The 22,931-nt window shown below is 47.9% G+C and overlaps 1 protein-coding gene across 4 annotated transcripts; it reads right to left on the bottom strand.

Annotated features, from left to right (window-relative positions):
- Positions 1-2,512: 2,512 nt before the first annotated feature.
- On the bottom strand, positions 2,513-22,765 carry kdm2aa (lysine (K)-specific demethylase 2Aa). 4 transcript variants are annotated; one of them, XM_071407277.1, is made up of 21 exons: positions 22,598-22,765; positions 16,999-17,137; positions 16,731-16,809; positions 16,544-16,590; positions 13,854-14,032; positions 13,583-13,689; positions 13,313-13,406; positions 12,994-13,147; positions 12,635-12,750; positions 12,363-12,489; positions 11,667-11,899; positions 11,408-11,485; positions 9,762-10,013; positions 9,294-9,428; positions 8,772-8,855; positions 7,856-7,888; positions 6,537-7,711; positions 5,666-5,829; positions 5,372-5,518; positions 4,892-5,101; positions 2,513-4,683 (listed from the first exon to the last, which is right to left on the bottom strand). In XM_071407277.1, the coding sequence occupies exons 1-21, from the start codon at positions 22,748-22,750 to the stop codon at positions 4,502-4,504; spliced, it is 3,888 nt and encodes a 1,295-aa protein (XP_071263378.1). In that variant the 5' UTR covers positions 22,751-22,765; the 3' UTR covers positions 2,513-4,501. The 4 variants fall into 4 exon arrangements, with proteins under 4 accessions (XP_071263378.1, XP_071263380.1, XP_071263379.1 ...); XM_071407279.1 differs by lacking the exon at positions 22,598-22,765 and adding an exon at positions 21,208-22,208; XM_071407278.1 differs by lacking the exon at positions 22,598-22,765 and adding an exon at positions 20,136-20,270.
- Positions 22,766-22,931: the final 166 nt, after the last annotated feature.

Genomic DNA, 22,931 nt, shown 5'->3' with positions numbered 1-22,931 from the left:
GGAAAAGTGACAGACTACTACTGGTTCTTTCAAGACAACGGAGAGTTCTAGAAAAATGACAGCGTTTCCGTCTTGGAATTCCGACTTGAATGACCATTGAAAACGATTTTTCAGTCTAAGCTAGTTTTTCTCAGAGTTACCAGTTGTCTCGAACGCACTGAAGTCAGAGATTTCAGAGTTCCCAGTTGTTTTAAACACGGCATAATACCAGTTGTGTGTGTGTGTTGCAGAGCTGTCGGAGGTGCAATGGGTGATGGTGATGCATATCAGCCTGTCGTGGCAGGGCTACATGGGATCTGTAGTTCTAGCCGTCATCTTTTCCTTCTTTGCCACACTCACCATCTCCATCCTGCTCGTCATGGAGGGGCTGTCCACCTTCCTGCACGCGCTCAGATTGCACTGGTGGGTCACAATTTGTTCCATCTCTCTTAGGTCATTCACATACCAAACACATACTGTTGTCCATCGATGTCTTCCATCTCTCACCCTCACACAGGCGTACAAACACATGAAATAATGCACACACAACCAGTTGATTTGTATCCCACGCACAACACAACACACATGGGGATGTATGAAACTTCTCAGCCTGAAGTGTCACAGAATTGTGAACGTGTCGGTGGCGCGTACTGGTAAGACGCTTCGGGAGTGCAGTCACATGTGCTAGCAAAGCAGAGGTCCTTGGTTCGAGCCTCAGCGCGAGTCATGTCAGGAGGAAGTGGTAGTCACTGAATAAGCAGCGTGACGTCCTTCACGCCACATCATTCTCCATCCCTAATATTCCCATTTTCTTTCTTCCCAGGGTGGAGTTCCAGAATAAGTTCTACAGTGGAACGGGATACAAGCTCAACGCTTTCTCCTTCTCCTCCATCCTGAACCCTCTATAGGCTTTCAACACAGGACATTGTTACAGAGGAATTACTCTACCTACATAGATATTGCCCAATAGAAGCATGTATAAAGTTGTTTTATATACCGCTTTCAAACACACGACATTATGTTACATATGAAATACTGACAGATATAGGGTGTCTGGAATGGCAACCTATTCCTTATATAGTGCACTACTTTTGACAAGAGCCATATGAACCCTGGTCAAAGGTAGTGCACTATATAGGGAATAGGGTTCCATTTCAGATGCACACATAGCCTAATAAGCTATTGTTTGCTACATGTTTTATCTTGCATATGTTATCCTATTTAAAAAGGAGATATACTTGTTTATATAGTTAGCGTTTAGTTTTTGAGTTGCAGTTTCTCTTTAATGATGAGCCTACAACAGAGACGGTAACTGTAGGAGTGCACTACGTTTCCCAGGGACCACTGGGACATCTTTTTGTGCATGGGAGCCTTCTAAGTTTTAACCACTTATAAATGAATACCATTAAATAATTGTTTTATAATCCCTAAAAGCTTATGGATTGTAGTGGATTTTAAGTAATGTAGAGACAATGTTCAGTATGAACACTGCAGCCAACATACATGATAGCTTACAGTACCAGTCAAAAGTTGAAACACCTACTCATTCCATAATTTTTTAAAAACTATTTTCTACATTGTAGAATAATATTGAAGAGATCAAAACTATGGAATCATGTAGCAAAAAGTGTTAAACCAAAATATATTTTATGAGATTCTTCAAAGTCGCCACCCTTTGCCTTGACAGCTTTGCACACTCTTGGTATTCTTCTTGAAGTAGTCACCTGGAATGCATTTCAATTAACAGGTGTGCCTTGTTAATTTGTGGAATCTCTTTCCTTCTTAATACTTTTGAGCCAATCGGTTGTGTTGTAATTGTATTTGGTAAAAGACTAAGTCCATATTATGGCAAGAACAGCTCAAATAAGCAAAGAGAAACAACAGTCCATCATTACTTTAATGGAGGTCAGTTAATGTGGAAAATTTCAAGAACTTTGAAAGTTTCAAGTGCAGTCACAAAAACCATCAAGCGCTATGATGAAACAGGCTCTCATGAGGACCGCCACAGGAAAGGAAGACCCCGAGTTGCCTCTGCTGCAGAGGATAAGTTCATTAGTTACCAGCCTCAGAAATTGCAGCTCAAATAAATGCTTCACACATTTCCACATCAACTGCAGAGGAGACTGGCTGAATCCGGCCTTCATGGTCAAATTTCTGCAAAGAAACCACACCAATAATAAGAAGAGACTTGCTTGGACCAAGAAACACGAGCAATGGACATTAGACCGGTGGAAATCTGTCCTTTGGTCTGATGAGTCCAAATTTGAGATTTTTGGTTCCAACCGCTGTGTTTGTGAGACGCAGAGTAGGTGAACGGATGATCTCAGCATGTGTAGTTCCCACTGTGAAGCATGGAGGTGGTGGTGTGATGGTGCTTTGTTGGTGACATGGTCAGCGATGTATTTATAATTCAAGACACACTTAACCAGCATGGCTACCACACCACTGTGCAGCGATGCATCATCCAATCTGGTTTGGGCTTAGTGGGACTATCATTTGTTTTTCAACAGGACAATGACCCAACACACCTCCAGACTGTGTAAGGGTTTTATTATTTATTTCGATTTTTTTAACACTTTTTTGGTTATTACATGATTCCATGTGTCACGTCTTCACTATTATTCTACATTGTCGAAAATAGTAAAAATAAAGAAAAACCCTTGAATGAGTAGGTGTCCAAACTCTTGACTGGCACTGTATTTGGCAACTGACCTCAACTTAATTTCAATCAAGACATGCGCACACACTATTCATTTCAGATTTTTCTTGTTTTAATTTCTTCTTTTTTTCTTGTAAAAACCACAAATTAACAATTTCTGCAAAACATTTCAGAAAATAATTATATAATTGATTGCAATGCTACAGGCACATTACAGTCCCATTGAGCAACTGCAGTAGGGTACCCAAAACAATTCACCAAGATTGCGTCCCAAATGGTATCCTATTCCCTATATAGTGCAATACTTTTCAAAAGTAGTACGCTATATTGGGATACGGCTGACATTTGGGACGCGCCCAACCCAAGAGCCCTCCGGTTCAACATTATTAACAATAACATTATGGGGGACAGAGACAGGGGGACGAACAAAACGTTACACCTGTAAAAAGACTGACAGAAAGGAAAGACATTAAAATGACAGGAGGAAAATAGTCTGTCAAATGAGGGAATTCAAAGAAGCAAAGTTAAGACCTGTAGTGGCTGGTAGTGAGAAAGGGAGTCAAGTAAAACTGAAGAGAAACAATGTATTTGTCCCAAATAGCACCCTATTCCCTATATAGAGTACTACCTTTGACCAGGGCTCTGTAGTAGTGTACTATGAGGAACAGGGTACCATTTTGGATGTAACTAATGAGAGATACAGTACGGTTTTTATCCAACAAAACTCATGGCTGTAAGCGTAAGGAACAGCGGTGAGGATGGCACGAAAAGAAGAGAGCTGAGAGCTGAAATGGGGGGGATTTCTAGGAATGGGTCGGCACTCGTTTGCATTTCATCATCATCATCATCATCCCCTCGGTGCTTCCGAGTCTCCTCGGTTTCCCCAAGGAGTCCGTGGAAGTGTTGGGCAGTGTGGCATAGAATCTGGACCTAGTGGGACACACCAGTCATGTCTGAGTCTTCCCCAGTCCCCTTCCCTCACAACCCCCCCTGAAACCTAAACCCTAATTCACTCTAGTTCATGTAGACCATAGACCATGTAGCACAAAAACCCACATTCAATCCATAGGGTTACCATTTTCTTTTTTTAACGTTTTTTCTCCCCACTTTTGTGGTGTCCAATTGGTAGTTACAGTCTTGTCTCATCGCTGCAACTCCCGTACGGACTCGGGAGAGGCGAAGGTCGAGAGCCATACGTCCTCAGAAACACAACCCATCCAAGCCGCACTGCTTCTTGACAATGCCCACTTAACCCGGAAGCCAGCCGCACCAATGTGTCGGAGGAAACACCGTACACCTGGCGACCGTGTCAGCGTGCATTGTGCCCGGCCCGCCACAGGAGTCGCTAGTGCGTGATGGGACAAGGACATCATGGCGGGCCAAACCCTCCCCTAACCTGGACGACGCTGGGCCAATTTCGCACCGCCTCATGGGTCTCCCGGTCACGTCCGGCTGCGACTGGACTTGAACCCGGATCTCTAGTGGCACAGGTAGCACTGCGATGCCTTAGACCACTGCGGGAGGCCCAGGGTTCCCATTTTCAGCCCTGTAGCGTGAACAACATTAACAAGTGTCTGTGCTATTCATATGATTCCTAACCCTCCTAATAAACACAAGACGCTGCAACAGCACATTCTCCCCTCTCCTGACACCATCCCTCCATCCTCTCCTCATGTCTTCTATCATCCCAAGTGAGGAGTGGGAACGTCTTTTCACTTTTATTTTTTGCTCGCCCTCTTTTTTCTGGAGCGCTTGCTCTCCTTTTTGGGGGAGGGGTGTTGGCTGCTCCCCATCTCTCCCCCCTGCCTGGCTGGTATGGGGTCTCTACGTGCCCCTTGCGTAGGGGTAAGAACAGGGTCAGTTTTACGATATCCTCTGGATGAGTTTCTCCTCCGTCATACAGAACAGGACGCAGTGAGAGAGGTCCGAGATGAAGCCCTCACAGCCCCGCAGCGTCACACCTTTGCAGCCCCGCAGGTCTAGCAGCGCCAGGCCAGACGCCCTCTTCAGGTACGCCAGACAGCCGTCCGTCAGCTTGTTACAGCCTGGGGGAGGAAGGGGAGGAGGGGCAAGGAGGGCTTAGACAGAGGTAGAGGTGTACAACCTGTATGAAGGAAATTAGTGTGTGTGTGTGTACTTGCGAGGCTGATCTCAGCAATTGCAAATTCACATGTGGGTTGTGTGTACCTTCAAGGTTTATCTCTATGCATTCCATGGGAGGGAGAGAGTATGTGTGTGTGTGTGCGCACCTACCTGCGAGGTTGATCTCCGTGAGCGTGTTGCGTGTGCCGGCGGCGGTGAGCAGGCAGACGGACTGATCCGTGAGGTCCCTGCAGTGGGCCAGGTCCAGCCTCTCTAGCAGGGGCATGTGACGGAGAATCAGCCTCAGGGTGGAGTCACTGATGTCCAGGCCGGCTAGACGCAGCGCCACACAGCCACGCAGCCGAGACCGACTGTCACAACCTGCAGGGAGAGAGGGGTTAGATACGTACAGTACCGTCACACACCCACCCCATTCAATATACAATACTTACTCGCCAAACCCAACCACCTAAAACTCGAGATTCATTCATCATAGGGGAGGTGAAGCAGCTACATAATTCCTCAAAGACAAACTACTATAGTCAAACACACACGGCACCAGTGGCCTGCTGCAGTCATAACGGCCTGTAGGAAAAGGAGAGAGATTTAACTCCTAACACCCCTGTTAGTCAGTTAGTATCGGCTAGTGACCTGGTGGTGTGACCAGGTCCCTGATCTGGGTGTCTTTGACCCCCTCTGCCCAGCGCAGGTCCAGGGTACGGAGGCACGGCAGGCTGGGGGTGGACAGGGCTGACATGGACGACCAGGAGCAACCTGCTATCATCAACTCCTTCAGACCTGATGGAAGAGACGGGGTGGAAGAGAGAGAGAGGATGGAGAAGGTTTTAATTCATCTTGCAATGGTAAGGTGTGTGTGTAGACTGTTGTGGTGGATGTTGTTGTGTGTGTGTGTGTGTGTACAGTAGCTATATATGTGTGTCCTACCTGGCAGGCGGTGTATGAGCAGGGTGATCTGTCTCTTGGACACGGGGGTCCAGGAAAGGTCCAGGGAGGTGGGCTGGCGTTTGATGATGCCCTGCACGGCCTGGGAGGAGAGGGAGGGACACCGCGATACATCCACACCACTCCACAGACGCTTGTCACAACTCCTACAGAGAGGAGGGAGGAGAGGAGAGGGGGGTACAGAAACGAGGATAGTACTGTTAGATAAAGGAGGTTTCCTGGTTCCGTTTCAACGCAGCTTTAGTATTTTTCATCCATTAAAAATGACATGACTGTCTCCTCGTCCTCTGGTGTAAAAACCACGCTTCATGGAGAAGCCCCACAGAAAGTGCCCTTTGGTCCACAGATTAAAGGAGAGTGTCATGCCATTTTAAAAATGGAAGAAAATATCCTGAAGCTGCGTTGAACCAGAAACAGGAAATAAACTCCTTTGTCTATAGAAACAATAAGTAGGGCTGGTAATTGCCAGGGACCTCACGATATGATATTATCGCCATACTTAGGTGCCGATACGATATGGATTGCGATTCTATAAGTAACGCGATTGGATACTGTCATTTTATTGCGATTCGATGTTCCAAACATATTGCTCACCATATAGATGTCTGTTGGAGAGAGACAACAAAGCCATGAGAAACCAGTTTGGATCAGTCATGGAAATAAGTGCTGAAAACAAATTGGCTCCATATTTAAAAAGATGGAGAACAACCAACTAGCAGAAAATATTGCGATATTGTTAATACCATATATCGCCAAAAATAATATGCCAATATGCAACTGTATAGATTCCCCCCCCCCAATCACTTACAAGCCATGCTTATGGCTGTGAATTGGAATCTAATAACACACTCACCATTTATACCAGGCCTTACAGACAGTCATACAGCTAGCCAGCTCGGCTCTGCTCAGGTAACAGAACACCGCCACCCACACCTCCTTCTCCCCTCCTTTCTCGTTTCCTACATCCTTGAAGGAGGGAAGCGACAGGAGCGAGGAAGGAGAGTGGGAGGAGTGGGGAGGAGGGGTGGGGGGGGAGGCCGAGGAGTCAGAGGAGGAATGAGAGGCAGTGTCCCTCTCTCTTTCCCTGTCTGCTGTGTCGCCGTGGGGATTGTTGATACGATGACGAGGCGGCCGGCCGACTGGATTCTTGGCGGGCTGGGCCAGGCCGTTGCCGGTGGCGACCGTGCCGTTTTTGTGCCGCGTCTTCCCGAGGGTTTTATGCTGGACGTAACCTGGACCGCCGCCGTGGGTTCTGGGAGACATGGCGGCCTCCAGCTTGGGCACGATGGAGCCGGGGTGGCGTTTGGCCCTGGGGGGGCGCTGTAGGGTCACTGTCAGGTACGAGCCGTTTAGGAGGTCGTCGTTAAGGTCAGACACCAGGAGGACGGGAGGCTCTGGTTCAGAGTCTGACCGGTTCTCGTCGTCTTCCTCATCCTCCACGTCCTCATCCTCCCCCTCCAGGTCCCGGGCCGAGCTGTCTTCCTCATCGTCGTCTTCCTCATCGTCGTCTTCCTCATCGTCGTCCGTTCTCCTCCGCCTGCGGCGTTGCCGGTGGTGATGCTGCCGATCTTCCTCGCTGTCGTCATCTTCCTCGTCGTCGTCATCATCGTCGTCATCCTCCTCTGACTCGTCCCTGCGTCTCTGCATCCTGGTGCCTCCCCGGAGGCGTACTCTCCCTCCCCTCTCCCTACGCCCCCCCTCTCTATCCCCTCGGCCCGCCCCCAGCCCTCCTCTGCCGCGCCTCATCTTCAGGGAGGAGTGAGGGGCCAGCCCGCTTCCGCGGCCTGCCCCTCTGTGGGAGGAGCCTCTCCAAATGCCCCGCCTCCCAGTCCCGTAACCTCTCCGAGAGGCGGAGCCACTGCCGCGTGGGCGTGGCCCGGACATCTTCTGCGCCGCGCCTCCTCCTCCGCCCCTGGAGCCTTCGTCATCATCATCATCATCATCACTGCCCGAGTCGTCGTCGTCTCGGCTGTGGCGACGGTAGATCTTGGCGATGCGACCGTCGAGATACGAAGAAGACTTGCGTTTCTGGAAGGAAGGAGGAAAGGAGAAAATGAAAGAGGGCAGAGGAAAGGAGAGAGGAAAGAAGAGGGAGCAAAGTATCCTTTAGGGAAAGGGTGAAAAACTGTCTTCGGTTTAATTGAATACCTTTTTATTGGCTGCCATACTTACCGCGTGTAACATTTTATTCTTGTCCCCCTTCACCTGAAATCAAAAAAAGAAAGAAACATCAATGCAACAGAAATTCACTGTTCATTGAATACTGTAACATCTCTGTTGACATAATGCCTGCTGCACTGAAGACAGACAAGCACATTCACATCACAAGCTGCTGTTTCTCTCGCTCAACCTCCACATGCACTGGGCTTTCGTTCAGGCTACAAACACTTTCTGCTCCACAAATACTGTCTCACAAATACATGGACTAGACCTGGGTTCAAATAGTTGAAAACCCCTTTAAATATTTTTCTTGAGTCTGCCTGGAGTGCCAGACTTTTCTATTGGTCCATTAAGCCAGGCAAGCTGAAAACAGACACAGATAAAGTATCTGATATCGACCCTAAAGCAAAGGGTTCTACATTCAGACAGTATTTGTGGAGCCCAAAGCCCCACGTCTCCCCCAGCTGCTCCCCTCGTCAGTCAGAGCAGCGATAGGCGCGTGATGATGATGTAACGGGCGGGGGGGAAGGACGGTGGCAGCGGTAGGCCTCTCACCCTCTTCCTGCGCCCGCTTGCCCATCTCCCCGCCCGCTTGAGGCCGTGCTGCTCTAGTAGTAGCTGCCCAGGGGAGGGAAGGGGCGCCTCGGAGAACCAGGAGGGGGGGTTGGGAACCAGCCCTGGGTATAGCAGTATCGCCCTGCCCCAGCCCTCATCCCCCAACCCAGGAGCAGAGCCTGGCTCCATGGAGACCCCTAGAGGCCCCTGGGTGGCGGAGAGGGAGCTCACGCCAGCGCCGAGGCCAACGGAGCCCCACTGTCATCATCATCGGTGCCCGAAGACTGACACACAGCACAGGGAGAGAGTCACGGCCGTTAGCTAGCCGGGACACAGTGTGTGTGTGTGTGTGTGTGGATAGAGGAGGGTCTACCTCAGTGTCGGTGATTCCCAGAACACATTTGGGACACTCCCAGCAGCTGGGCAGATCTGTATTCACCACACCATCCCCTGTTACCTAGAGACACACAGAGACGGAGAGACAGAGAGAGACAGTGGTGGAGCCAGAGAGACAGTGGTGGAGCCAGAGAGACAGTGGAGGAGCCAGAGAGACAGTGGTGGAGCCAGAGAGACAGACAGTGGTGGAGAGAGAGACAGAGGTGGAGAGAGACAGAGGTGGAGGGAGAGAGACAGAGGTGGAGGGAGAGAGACAGAGAGAGATGGTCAGAGAAGTGTAAAGCATTTTGTTTGAGAACCAACAGAGAGAGGTAGAGGGAGAGTTTAACCTCCATCTGTACTGATGACAGACAACAACTAAAAGTGATGTCGTGTGTTTTAATGCTGATTTGATTGTGAGAGCTCTGGTGAGTAAGATTTCAACATGCATTTATTACATATGGCAAATCAAGCTGAAACTTGAAGGTAGGGTATAGTTTGAGGAGAGTGTCGGTGTTACCTTCAGGCAGGCGGGGTGGGCTATCTGGGCACAGTTGGAACACTCCATGAGGGTGAGGGCGAAGACTGGCCCCTCTCCTCCCTCCTGGTTCCCCTCTGCACAGATCTCACACACCACTGACAGGGGCAGACCCGGCTGGGGGAGAGAAAGGGAAGAGTTAATATACTGACAGACTAGTATATTCTGTCAGAATGACACACACACACACACACACACACCGTATACTAGCTGGGAAGAAGAGATACAGAGTAAGGACCCAGGCATCAAAGGAAAGCAGTAGACGATACACACAGCTAGCAAAGAGAGGGAGACAGTGACAATGCTTCTACTGTACGGATGAAACATCTCACACACACACATCCAAACCCACACATGCCCTCCCTCCCCCCCGCTCGCTCTCTCTCTCTCACACACACACACACCATCCCACTCGCTCACACACACACACACCCCCCGGCTCGCTCTCACCGCCAGACACTGTCGGAGCACGCAGGTCTGTTTGAGTTTCCCCGGCCCTCCGAACTTCTTCATGTCCCTGCAGAAGTTACAGTCCCCGCACTCCGTCCTGACGCACGCCTCGCAGCGCTTACACCGCACACGCCGCCGCCGCAGCACGGACATGGAGGAAGCGGGCTTCTGGGGTCGCGGGGGCACCACCGTGGCAGACAGCTTGGGACGAGCCACCGGGGGAGGAGGGGGAGGGGGCTGGTACCACGACGGCTGGAAGGAGGGGGACGAGAATTATTGAGATAAAGGTGAATTCAAAGTAAAAAAAAATAATAATAATCTAAACAATAGGGGAGACGAAGGCAACAGTCCAGCACTAGGCTTAAATCTGTCTGGGAAAGCATCCCTCTGTGGATTAAATCACCCTTGGATTTAGGAGTCAGAAAAGTACATCGATTTAAAGTGAGGTGTGTAGCAGTCTAAGAATGTGGCATGACTTGCACAGTATGTATGTGTGTGTGTTAACACTTGTGGGGATAGGCCTATATGGACCGGGCTACAGGTTTATGTTTCTCACAGAACAACTATTAAAAAGCATAAACACGGTAGCAACAGTTTGGACATTATGGGAAAATGATTAAACCAAAGTTGAGGACAACAGTTCACCTGACACAAGATGGAATCCAAACATTTAAACTTGATTTGCATTTTACATTTACTGTAATCTGGATACTTTCAGTAACATTATAAAAAATATGAATTTCAATGCACTTTTATGTGAAGAGTCTTCAACTATAAAAAAAAAGGTACTTTTTTTTGAGCTCTCCTAGTTGTGCCGTTGAGGAACTAGAGCAGCAGACTTGTAGTTGATTTGTTTGGAACACAGCCCTGCATCGGCAACGTCGTACAATTACTGTTGTGGTTCACGCTGTCCAAAAACATCTCACTAGAAAACTGCAGTCTGGGTGAGGTGGGCATCATTTGAAAGCGTATTCTATTGCCAACATGACTCGCTAAGTTCTAAAATACGATCTTACAGCGTTAGGCTTTCACAAGACAATTCAGAGAAACAGATTGGAATTTTGGTGAGCATAGAAAGTCAGTCAGGAGTGCTTGTTCCGCGGCTAATTCCCCCCCCACAAACAAACAAACATAGGCTCATTCTGTTCGGAACAGGGTACGCCGCCATGTTATCTTGTAACGTTGTCACTGTATAGACATGACTTTTATGATACGGAAAAGTGAAGTGCACATTTGGACTCCCAGGTGTTTGGCTTGCTTGTAACGACATCAAAGCGGTATTTATTGTCATCCTCGACCTTTCCACCGTTCTAAATACATCCGAGTCCTCTTAAATTTACAGCGTTTCTCTCAGTCAGACAACAAAAAAAGGTGCAATAGGTCGCCCAATTAGCGGGAGGGACGAGGGCATCTTCTTGTCGCGTGTGGTGCTCAAGTTCAAAACACGGCTGTCAGTCCAAACCCATCCAGCGCTGTGAAGCAGACAGACTGAGCTCTGACGTCAGGTATATCAAGTTACTGTACAGCCACTGCGTCCAAATGAAGGCGCGTATTGCCCTCCAAACCTGCCAATCTGATCATGTATATGGGTAGGAGTGTAAAGGGCCAATATGAGCATGTGACTGAATGCGGTGTCTGCTTCTCACCCTCTTGGGCCACTTGACGATGGGCTTGCCAGTGTAGGACAGTTTGGGGATGTCATTAGCATGCTCCTTCAGCAGGGCCTTACAGAGGACAAGAGAAGGTCAGTACATGAAAACACACACACAAAACCTTTATAATATATACGCCATTTAGCAGACGGTTTTTATCCAAAGTGACTTAGTCAGTCAGTCATGCGTATGCATCCACTTTGATATGAGGATATTTCATTCTGTCAGACACCCACATCCATCCATCCCTCACCCTGATGTCGTGCAGCAGAGCGGGAGCATCGTGTATGCCCGCCGGGACACAGTTCTTCTGTGAGGGCAGAGACTCTAGCTTCCCCAGCAGGTTCCACAGCCCCTCCAGCTCAAAGGGCGTGAGGTGAACCTTCACCCCGGGCTTAGAGCCCTGGGTCGGGGGAGCCTCCTCTTCATCCTCCTCCTGGGTGTGCCCGTTGACCGACTCACAGGTGGAGGGGTCTCTGGTAAGACCTGGCGGGAGGGAGGGAGGGAGGGATGGACGGAGAGATTAAGAGGTGGAGTTGGAAAGAGAAAAGGCACGGTTTTTAGTCTAACGAAATACAGAGAACGCACGTCTCGAGTTATAGATCTCGTGCTGTCATTCAAACGTAACCACCTAATATAGAGTAATGGTGGTTAGAGAAGTGCTGAGCTGCCTGCTGTAAAGCTGGAATAGTAGAGGTGGTGGAGAGAGAGATGGAGGGGGTGAGAGAACAGAGGGAGAGCAGAGGGGGGGGGGGGTGAGAACAGAGAAACAGAGGGGAGGGGTGAGAGAACAGAGAGGGGGAGAGAGAGGGTGAGAGAGCAGAGGGGGAGGGGTGAGAACAGGGGTGAGAGAACAAAGAAACAGAGGGGAGGGGTGAGAGAACAGAGAAACAGAGGGGAGGGGTGAGAGAACAGAGAGAGACAGAGAGGGGGTAGTGTTGGCACTGACCGATGCCCAGGGAGTGTTTCTGGAAGTCAGGCGTGAGGTAGGAGGTGTTGGTCAGACTGAAGAGGTATCTCTCCAACACGTACCAACACATCTCATAGTAGAACGGGTAACGGAACTTAGCTGGTACCTGCAGAGACACCAAGTTAAACTTTCAATTTATTAGTAACTTCCACTACATACATTGGAACGTCTCTTCTACGAGTGCTCAGGAATAAAAAAAAAAAGAGTCAGTGCATTTAGGAGAGAGAGATGAAAGAGAGTGTGTGTCCCACCCGTGTCCTGTCCTCGATGCTGTAGATGTTGAGTTGCATGGGGATGTTGAAGCTGTGGAGGAAGTTTCCCCCAAACACCAGGGTGTCCACTGGAGTGTAGACCGCGTGGATCCAACCTGATAGGACACAAACAAAGAAACATTAGAAACAGGAACACTAGGTTAAAGTTTAAACAGTTAAATATCTGTATGTGTGTGTGTGCCAAAGTATGAGTATGATTAAACGTGTGTGTGTGTGTGTGCTGCCAAGGCAGCAGCTACTCTTCCTGGAGTCCAGCAAAATTAAGGCAGTTCTACATTTAAAAAACAACAACATTACAATCCATTCACACCAGATTTCACAACATATTAAGTGGGTACCTGAGGGGATCATGAAGGTATAGCCCTGCTTCAGCTCTATCCTCTGACAGTCCTGGGCCTTGTCTCCCAGGAAGATGTCTCCCTGTTTCCCTGACAACACCCAGTCCTCATACAACTCCAGGTTCTGAGGCGTGGGCGGGATCAGCCAGAACACCTGACAGGAAGTAAGAGCTCAAGAGGTAAGAAGTGAGAGGAAACTAGAGTCACTCTTATTCGAGTCCCAAGTCGTAGGGTCCGAGTCTTAAGTCAGGTCCCAAATAGAACGGGTCGAGACTCGAGTCCAAGTCGTACATTGTAAGATCAAGTAGTCCGTTGTTACCTTGCCTCCACGCAGTATGTGGTACCAGACCGAGGAACCTCCGAAGTCTATGTGGAAGTCCGTGTAGCAGCCCTGCACACTCATTAGACAGTACCTGGAACAGAGGAGGAGAGGAGAGAAAGAGGGAAGGAGAATGCAGTTGATGAGGGAGAGGGTCGCACTTCCGCACTTTGGGGTACTGCATATCTGTGATGGAGTTGACAGGGCCTACGGACCATGGTCAAGTTGTGCACTATATAGGGTGCCATTTGGGACACAGATGAGCCTTACTTCTGCACTTTGGGGTACTGCATGTCTGTGATGGAGTTGGTGGAGTCTCTCTGTCTCTCCTTCAGGTGCCGAGGCCACATGTTGTCCACCCAGTCTATGATGTCCACCTGATAGGATACACAGGAGGCGGTAAGAACAGACAGGAGGGTGTGTGTGCCGATATATACATGTGTGTGTGTCCGCGTGTGTCTCAGACTGGCCAACGTGGGCCTCTGGACCAGGTCCGTCAGCTTGGTATGTATGTATGTATGTATGTATCTCTCAGACTGACCGATGCAGGCCTCTGGACCAGGTTCTCCAGCTTGGTGTGGCTAAACTCCAGGCTGATGACGTTGTAGAGTTTGTCCCTCTGGGAGGGGGGCGTCTCGTAGTAACGTCTCCACTGGGCCATAGACATCTCTATACCCTTCTGAGTACTGACATCCATCACATCCATCATACGCCTGCTGCCTGGGGGAGCAGGGGTACAGACAGAGGGGTGATACGGTGAGAGGAACAAAGGAGAGAAAGAGGGAGACAGAAAAGGTGAGAGGAGGAAAATGGAAGGTAAGAGAGTATTTGGTATTCTATTGGGATCCCCATTAACTGTCGCTGAAGCAGAAGCTACTCTTCCAGAACACGAAACATGACATGAGAACATCAATAGACAAGAACAGCTCAAGGACTGAACTACACCAATTAAAATGGGAACAAAAAAAGGCCCTACTGACAGTTACCCACACATCATTATATGTACGGTGCATTCGAAAGGTTCAGGCACGCTGCCTTTTCCACATTTTGTTACGTTACAGCCTTTTTCTAAAATTGATTAAATAAATACAAATCTCATCAATCTACACACAATACCCCAAAATGGCAAGCAAATTATTATATATATATATATATATTTTTTTTTTAATGTTTTGCTAACTTAAAGATAAAAAAAACAGAAATACCATATTTACATAAGATTTCAGACCCTTTGCTAGGAGACTCGAAATCGAGCTCAGGTGCATCCTGTTTCCATTGATCATCTTTGAGATGTTTCTACAACTTGATTGGAATCCACCTGTGGTAAATTCCATTGATTGGACATGATTTGGAAAGGCACACACGTCTATTTAAGGTCCCACAATTGACAGAGCATGTCAGAGCAAAGATCAAGCCATGAGGTTGAAGGAATTATCCGTAGAGCTCCGAGACAGGATTGTGTCGAGGCACAGATCTGGGGAAGGGTACCAAAACATGTCTGCCCATATTGCAGGTCCTCAAGAATACATTGGCCTCCATCATTCTTAAACTGAAGAAGTTTGGAACCACCAAGACTCTTCCTAGAGCTGGCCACCAGGCCAAACTGAGCAACCGGATGAGAAGGGCCTTGGTCAGAGAGGTGACCAAGAACCTGATGGTCACTCTGAAAGAGAGCTCCAGAGAACATTCCAGAAGGACAACCATCTCTGCAGGACTCCACCAATCAGGCCTTTATGGTAGAGTGGCCAGATGGAAGCCACTCCTCAGTAAAAGGCACATGATAGCCAGCTTGGAGTTTTCCACAAGGCACCTAAAGGACTCTCAGACCATGAGAAACAAGATTGTCTGGTCTGATGAAACCAAGATAGAACTCTTTGGCCTGAATGCCAAGCGTCACATCTGGAGAAAACCTGGCACCATCCCTACAGTAAAGCATGGTGGTGACAGCATCATGATGTGGGGATGTTTCTCAGCAGCAGGCATGGACTGGGAGACTGGTCAGGATCAAGGCAAAGATGAATGGAGCAAAGTACAGAGAGATCCTTGATGACAACCTGCTCCGGAGCGCTCAGGTCCTCATTCTGGGGCCAAGGTTCACCTTCCAACAGGACAACGACCCTAAGCACACAGCCAAGACAATGCAAGAGTGGCTTCGGGAGAAGTCACTGAATGTCCTTGAGTGGCCCAGCCAGAGCCCGGACTTGAACCCGATCAAACATCTCTGGAGAGACTTGAAAATAGCTGTGCAGCAACGCTCCCCATCCAACCTGACCGAGCTTGAGAGAATCTGCAGAGAATAATGGGAGAAACTCCCCAAATACAGGCGTGCCAAACTTGTAGCATCATACCCAAGAAGACTCGAGGCTGTAATCGCTGCCAAAGGTGCTTCAACAAAGTAGTGAGTAAAGGGTCTGAATAATATATACATTTTTTTTTTGCAAAAATGTCCAAAAACATGTTTTTGCTTTGTCATTATGGGGTATTGTGTTTAGATAGATGAAAAAAACTATACAGTTTAATCCATTTTAGAATAAGGCTGTAACGTGACAAAATGTGGAAAAGGTGAAGGGGTCCGAATATGTTCTGAATGCTCTGTACATAATGGCTATCAGTTAATTAGGTCAGATGGGGAGCGGCATTGTTCTGTGAGGTGTTGTTTTGAAGCAATTTTTTTGCGGTTTGCTTGAGTCATTTGAGATGGAAGGGTGTGCCATATGATAACGTCTCTAGAATAATGTGCGTTGCCTTGAATCTGTTCTCGATTTGGTCTCGACTGTGAAGAGACCCCTGGTGGCATGTCTGGTGGGTAAGCATGCCTATCAGAGTTATATAGAAATGGTTTATACAGACAATTTGGAAATTAACAATATTTCTCAAAAACAAGAATTGATGCAGTCAAATCTCTCCTGTACTTGGAGCCAAGAGAGACTGACATGTGTACATTGAAGGGCAACACTTGCAGCTCTGTTCTGGGCCAGCTGCAGCTTTTCTAGGTCCTTCTTTGCAGCACTTGACCATATCACCGGGCAATACGGTCAAGATCCGATCAAACTAGAGCCTGCAGGGCTTGTTTGGTTGACTGTGGTGTTAAAAATGGGAAGGAGAGAAATAAAGGAGATGTAAATGAGGGAGTGTTATGATGGAGAGAAAGAGAGAGAAGTGGGTGAAGGAGAGGAACTGGAAAAGGGAAGAGGCGTGTTTGGATAGAAGCACTGGAGGAGGGAATCTTACCGACAAATATCTTGACGTCGTTCACACTGAAGTCTGGATCTGGCATCCTTTAGGGAGCACGACAAACCAGGGTTACATATTACTCAGAGACTTACAAACTAAACGCAATCTCAGCCATTCTAATCGCCCCAGAGAGAATAAAGTGAGTGTGTTTCCAACAGAGTTGAGGGGGAAAAGTAGGACGTACTTGATGCCCAGTCCGTCTGGCTTCTCAAAGATGATCGGGTCCCTCAACCCACCTCTTTGGATGTACTCAAACGTGAGGTCTGGAAAAACAAACCACAATAAGCCATAAACTAAACGGGAATCCTCAAAGCCACTCAAGTTTGTAAGCGACGTGCGAATGAGACCCTATTCCCTTCAGTGCATTTCATATAGGAAATAGGGTGCAATTTCAGATGCAGCCAATGTCTCAAACCCTCCGTCATTCTACGGTGATGACAACCAACACTGACCTTTCCCCTCCATGCGTTTGACCCTGTCTGAGGTGAACCTCTCGCTCGTCAGCTTCTCCTCCAGGTCAAAGGTCCTCTTCCCCTCGATCTCGTCGTCCGAGATACCATCGTCATGGTAGCGCCGCCGCGTGCCCGACCGCTGGAGAGAGGAAAGAAGAGGAAGAGGGGAAAGGAGAGGTGGAAAGCAAAAGGGAATAGGGAAGAGGAATGCGAGGAGGAAGAGGGAAAAGGAATAAAGAACAGATTTACCTCTGTGTTCAGCAGCTGTATACCCTTTAAATCCCATCGCACTATTTTAGGGTATTTACAGTATTCTGTAATAGTTAGGCTTAATACTTCTCCCAGGTTCTTTAAGGTATTTCTGTAACATGTAATGCTACTTAAAGACCGCAGCGTTTGGCTGTGTAAACAATGCTCCCACACACAGTACATGACCTGCTCCTCCCTCCTACAAAAAGTATCTGTATTACAACACACACTGGGGCAAGGAGGAAAGAACACACCCACACAAACCCATCAACACAGAACACACACAATACATTGATGTTCAGGCCAGGGTATCAATTCTCTCTAATGTAGCATATCATTAATTTCCCCTCACCGACTCTCCCTTCTCTCATGGATGGGGGGGATAAATAAAGAGGAAGGAAGGGGGGGGTTACCTGGAGCCTTTTTTTTTTACCCAGTGCTTCCATTCCCCCTGCTCATCCGCTCAATATTGTCCCCCATCCCCACTACTTATTCACCAGCTCTATCTGTCAACTGGAGGCTTGATGGTGGTGTAGCGCTCATGTGATTTCAGAGTTTGCAAAACAAGTGGCCATTGGATTGATGCAAAAAATCATGATATCATTCTGCCAGAAAGGCAGAGGCTACTTTTTAGTCAACATTTAACTGAAGGTTTTTCGGGAAACCCTTTCCGTCTACCAGCTGACGGTTATCATTAGCACTATCGCTAACAGCTACACAAAGTGGACCAGGGAGTGGACCAGGGTTGCCATAGCAATGCACCAGCTGACCCAGGGAGGGGGTGGGGGTCCAGCAGCCCAGAGCTCAGGGACAACAATAAGAGGTGTCTGAGAATGCAATCTCTCCGCCCGTCTCACACACCTCTAAAACATCCTCAGCCGGCCCTAAACACACAAACACACGCCTCCTTGCAAACACCACACAATGTGAAACGACAGCCACAAGCCAATGCCACTCTACAGCGAGACATTAAACAGCACTAGTATCCACCGCTGTAGCAGCCAAATCAGTGCCATGGGATGCAGAATGAGGCACCAGTACCAGCCCTACCTCCATCTCACTGCTCATCCGCCAGCTAGCCACTGCAATCCTCCTTGGCTCCGGGCGGCCCAGCCCTTCAAGAAGACGACCCTGTCCCAGTAAATTCAAAATCCATTATCCATCTATAAGCCAGGGTTGACGGGAGATCTTTGTTCCATTCAGGTGGTTTGGTATAGGAGACGGACACAACGGCATTGGAGTGAGTGGTGTAACGCAGTGCGCCAGTCGGTCTGTGCTCCCCTGGGCCACTGCCCAGTACAGTGGACAGTGGCTGCGCGTACCAAATGGCTCCCTAGATAGTGCACTGTGTAGGGAATAGGGTGCCATTTGAGACACAGCATTCCGTCTCTCAGTGACGCACTACGTTGCTACAGCACCCGGCGGAACCAACGACCTTTAACTGAGACATCACACAGACCAGCTGCTGGTCACACATACCGCAGTGTCCAGCGCCACCTAGTATTCCCAAGGCAGGAATTCTGCTTGTGTGACAACAGACTCTAGAGAGAGAAACAGTCTGGATTGGAGCACCATGCCAGGGACATGGGAGCGGGAGGGAGTGGATCCGTCTGGGACACGCCTTGGCTGTGGAACAACGGACAGCCAGCGCCTTCGGTCTAGATCACCTCCTGGGTCTCCCGGCCGCCCACTCACTCAGCTACTCAAGAAACAATAGACGACCCTGAGCTACACAATCGCGCCACGACGCCTGAGCAACCAGAGTGGGTAAGGGCACACGGCAGATGCAGTATCTAACTGCATTATCCATGTTTATTATCAAAGATCGTCGCCAAGAGACGGTGGGTCTCGGAGCCAGTACCAGCAGGGTTACAGATGTTCTCTCCCTCCCTCACTGTAGCAATCCAGTATCCTCTCCATCATATTTATCTTGCCCTTTCCCTCTCCTGCAGTGCACCTTGGGGAATCCTGTGGGATGGAGACTCTACACACCTCGCACCTTCAGTGTCACCATTCCATCCCTCCTCCTCCTCCTATCTTTCTTCTTCTTCCTCCTCCTCCCTTCCCACATCCCTTCATCTCTGGCGTAGTGCAGCAGCATCTCTCCTTCGTTCGCCATCCTCCGCTCCCCCTCTCCTTGCTTTTCAGAGAATAAGAGGCCTGCAGTCTATCCAGCTCTGTCATTCTTCCGCCTCTGCAGTGTCCCCCCCTCCATCTATCTCCATCCGTGTTTTCCGCATTTCTGCTCACATGGCCAGTCAGACAGCCAGCCTCTCCAGTAACTTCTCCTCTTGCTTCACAGAGCAGACAGTGTGCTCTCGCCACAGTGTCCTCTCCACTCACACATCCCCCCTCCAATCCCCTTCTCTCTTCTCCCATTTCATCACTGGCACTGTTGTATTGCAGGCAATATGCCTTCTGGAGATGCATGGCTCAAAGTACAGGCAAAGAAAAAAAACTCCCTCTCCCTAACAGACCAGAGACTAAGAGATGTAGACCTGACCACTACTGACTACATCTCAGCCTATTCATAATTGATAAGACGTATTCTCTGCATGATGCTGCCTGTTCTGCTTCTGCTCCTACAAACGTGACTATCATTTAAAACCCAACTTTAACAATCACACACACTTGTTCGTGCACACACACATACCTCCATTGTATAGTATAAACATCAGGTCTATGGTCCATTGCCTAGTAACAGCCTTTTGTTTCACCTCACCTGTAACTATCCAGATTCTACACAGTCAGGTAGGCTGCAGACCCTAGTCACCCTACCTGCAATACAGGTTCAAATTCTCTCAACACGCAGAAAAAAAAAGAACTCACCTCAAACACATCAATCAATAATCTTATCTGACATATTGGACCCTCAATTAAAAATGTACCATGTAGCCTCCCGGGTGGTGCAGTGGTCTAAGGCGCTGCATCGCAGTGCTAGCTGTGCCACCAGAGATTCCGGGTTCGGCCGCGACCGGGAGGTCCAGCATCGTCCGGGTTAGTCCCATCGTGCACTAGTGACTCCTGTGGCGGGCCGGGCGCAGTGCACGCTGACCAGGTCGCTAGGTGTACGGTTTTTCCTCTGACACATTGGTCCGGCTGGCTTCCGAGTTGGATGGGCATTGTGTCAAGAAGCAGTGCGGCTAGGTTGGGTTGTGTTTCTGAGGACCTTCGCCTCTCCCGAGTCCGTACGGGAGTTGCAGCGATGAGACAAGACTGTAACTACTACCAATTGGACACCATGAAATTGGGGAGGGGGGAAAAAGTACCGTGTAACAAAAATGTACAATATTCCTTTCCAAGGATTTAGCTAGCTCTCACACTAATCCCAGCCCAACCTAACCCTGTGTTCACTCCTCCAGACATGGTTGATCCGGTCCTCTTTAACCAAATGTCTTCCGCTCTGTTTGCTTTTACAATGTTTTGGAGCGACTGTGACATGATGCATTGTTTAACCCCCAAGCGATGAACACATGAACCTGGCTCGTCTTAAAAATGCACCATATTCCCTTTATAAGGCACTACTTATCGTACTTTCTCAAGTTACAGTCAACAGTGCCAATCTGGACTACACGACGCCATCAAGCAAGATAAAGCTTCTCAGCTATTTGGTATTGGAAATAAATTGTTACTTAGGGAAAAAACACGAGTTATTCCCATAACCTAAACTATGGGGTACAAGTCTTGGTGCAAGTCATGGAATTGAACCGCAGACTAGAAACATAACTCACTTCCTCTGTCTTTATAATTCCAACATCTCAATCCATATGGACAGTTGAACACACTAAAATATTAAATGCCCATACTACGCACCTTTCAATATAGTTAGTAACTAGCGGTAGTCCATGCCATTTCAAATAGTTAATCACCATCAACGTCTAAATTACCGTTAGCTATGGATTTTAAATACAGACAAAACAGGGAGACGTTGAAATAACGCTGGGCCAACTAGTTACTTACCAGCCGCTTGCTGAATCTTGGTCGACGCTTATCTTCCATGTTTTATGACTGTCACTTGAGACAGTGGACTGCTTATTTGGTAGGCGGTTCGCCGATACACGTGGGTACCTGATTGCGCTGTCAAGCTGCTGAACACTACAACTAGCTCGGAAATGTAGCTTAACTTATCTATTTATTTCTAGTAGTGTAATATTTATGTCCACTGTCACTTGCGGGTAAAAAAAAAAAGCCTTTCAAATCTGACAAACTAAATTTAAAATACAGTCAGCAACGTAGCCATGTTAATACATTTTGATTTGATTAAAACCACCGTATAAATAAAGCACGAGCGTTTACACATTACAACGTTATGTTATTTACAGCTAAAGGTAGATAATTACCACTAGGACATAGCTAGTGAAATACTAAAGTAAAGAGGCTAGCATATTTGGCTAGCTATCCCCCACCAAAAGGAAGCATTGTTGTCGATCACCAAAAAAAAAAAAAATACCGAGAGAATGGGATTAGCTAGCAAGCTTTCGTTTGTTGATAGCGCCAATATTGCATTTGGGATTGTAGTGTGGTTCATTATGTAAGGGTTATCGTGTTATAGCTAACGTTAGCTATAGAGTGTAGCTTCCTGATGATACAATTTAGACACTTGTCTGGCTAGTTTTAGGGGGTGGGGGGGTTACCAGTCCTGGGTTATTTGCGGCATGTAGTTCAAACACATTCTCTTATTATGCTGAACAAACTGTTCGCTAAACTAAAACGAACGTCTAAGTTTAAAATGCAACAGCAGGCAGCGAGCAATCTATTTCCAAAGGAACTTTCCGCTTTGTCTTTTGGAAAACTTCAATCAACCAAAGAGTTTAGAAAATCCTTTAAACCTGGTCATATTAAATGACATGACGTTCTGTTAAAATCGACAGAGAACGCTGGTTTAAATCGCAGTTTTATGTATAATATCCGATAGACGGCGGTCAGCCATCCGCCGCCATTTTCATCTCCTCACAAAACAACACTAGTTTCTCAAGACCCGCCTACAACAATAAAATCTTCCGACGACCGCAAAGCCGGCGAGACGCTAAATGGTCGGTAATTATGTCACTCAGAAATACATTTTGTCGATAAGGCTTGAACACACGTAAAACAAAGTAATACCGACACATGAATGACCAATTAAATTGCGAGTTATTTGACGAATCGAACTCCAATTGGCAACCATTTTGCTACTATCGTCAAAGGAGAATAATAATTGGTCAACATACAAAAAGGGTCAATAAAGCAGCCAATGAACTACCACGCAATTCATACATCGTGTTACCCAACTCAACCTCCTTACAAAAATTGCCAGACCTGCCATATAACTTATGAACCCATAAAATTAAAATGTATTTCCGTTACACACCACCATGATTGAGTAGACCTGTTCAAGGACGGTCGACGGGGCCAGTCTGCCGCCTGGCTTCTGCTGTGTCTTGACTCCCGGAGGTTTGCATTGCTGAGACACGTTTTCTGGGTAGCTACTTTGGTCATGGATTGCTACAGCAAAGCCGCCCATTCATGGCAGTTGTCCGGAAGCTGCTGTCTATTGGTCCCACAGTTGGGAGGATGGCAACAATTGGAGGATTTGGCCTGCCAATTAAACAATATACAGACGGCGAGAGAAGTCAAAGGCAATTCGTTTTGTTTTATTCCTATTTTTTCAAAGCAGTTTAAAGTAGTTGAATAATGAAAACTTA

This window comes from Salvelinus alpinus, chromosome 6, assembly GCF_045679555.1.
Source record: "Salvelinus alpinus chromosome 6, SLU_Salpinus.1, whole genome shotgun sequence".
Lineage (NCBI taxonomy): Eukaryota > Metazoa > Chordata > Actinopteri > Salmoniformes > Salmonidae > Salvelinus > Salvelinus alpinus.
This window is presented reverse-complemented; position numbering and strand designations above follow the sequence as displayed.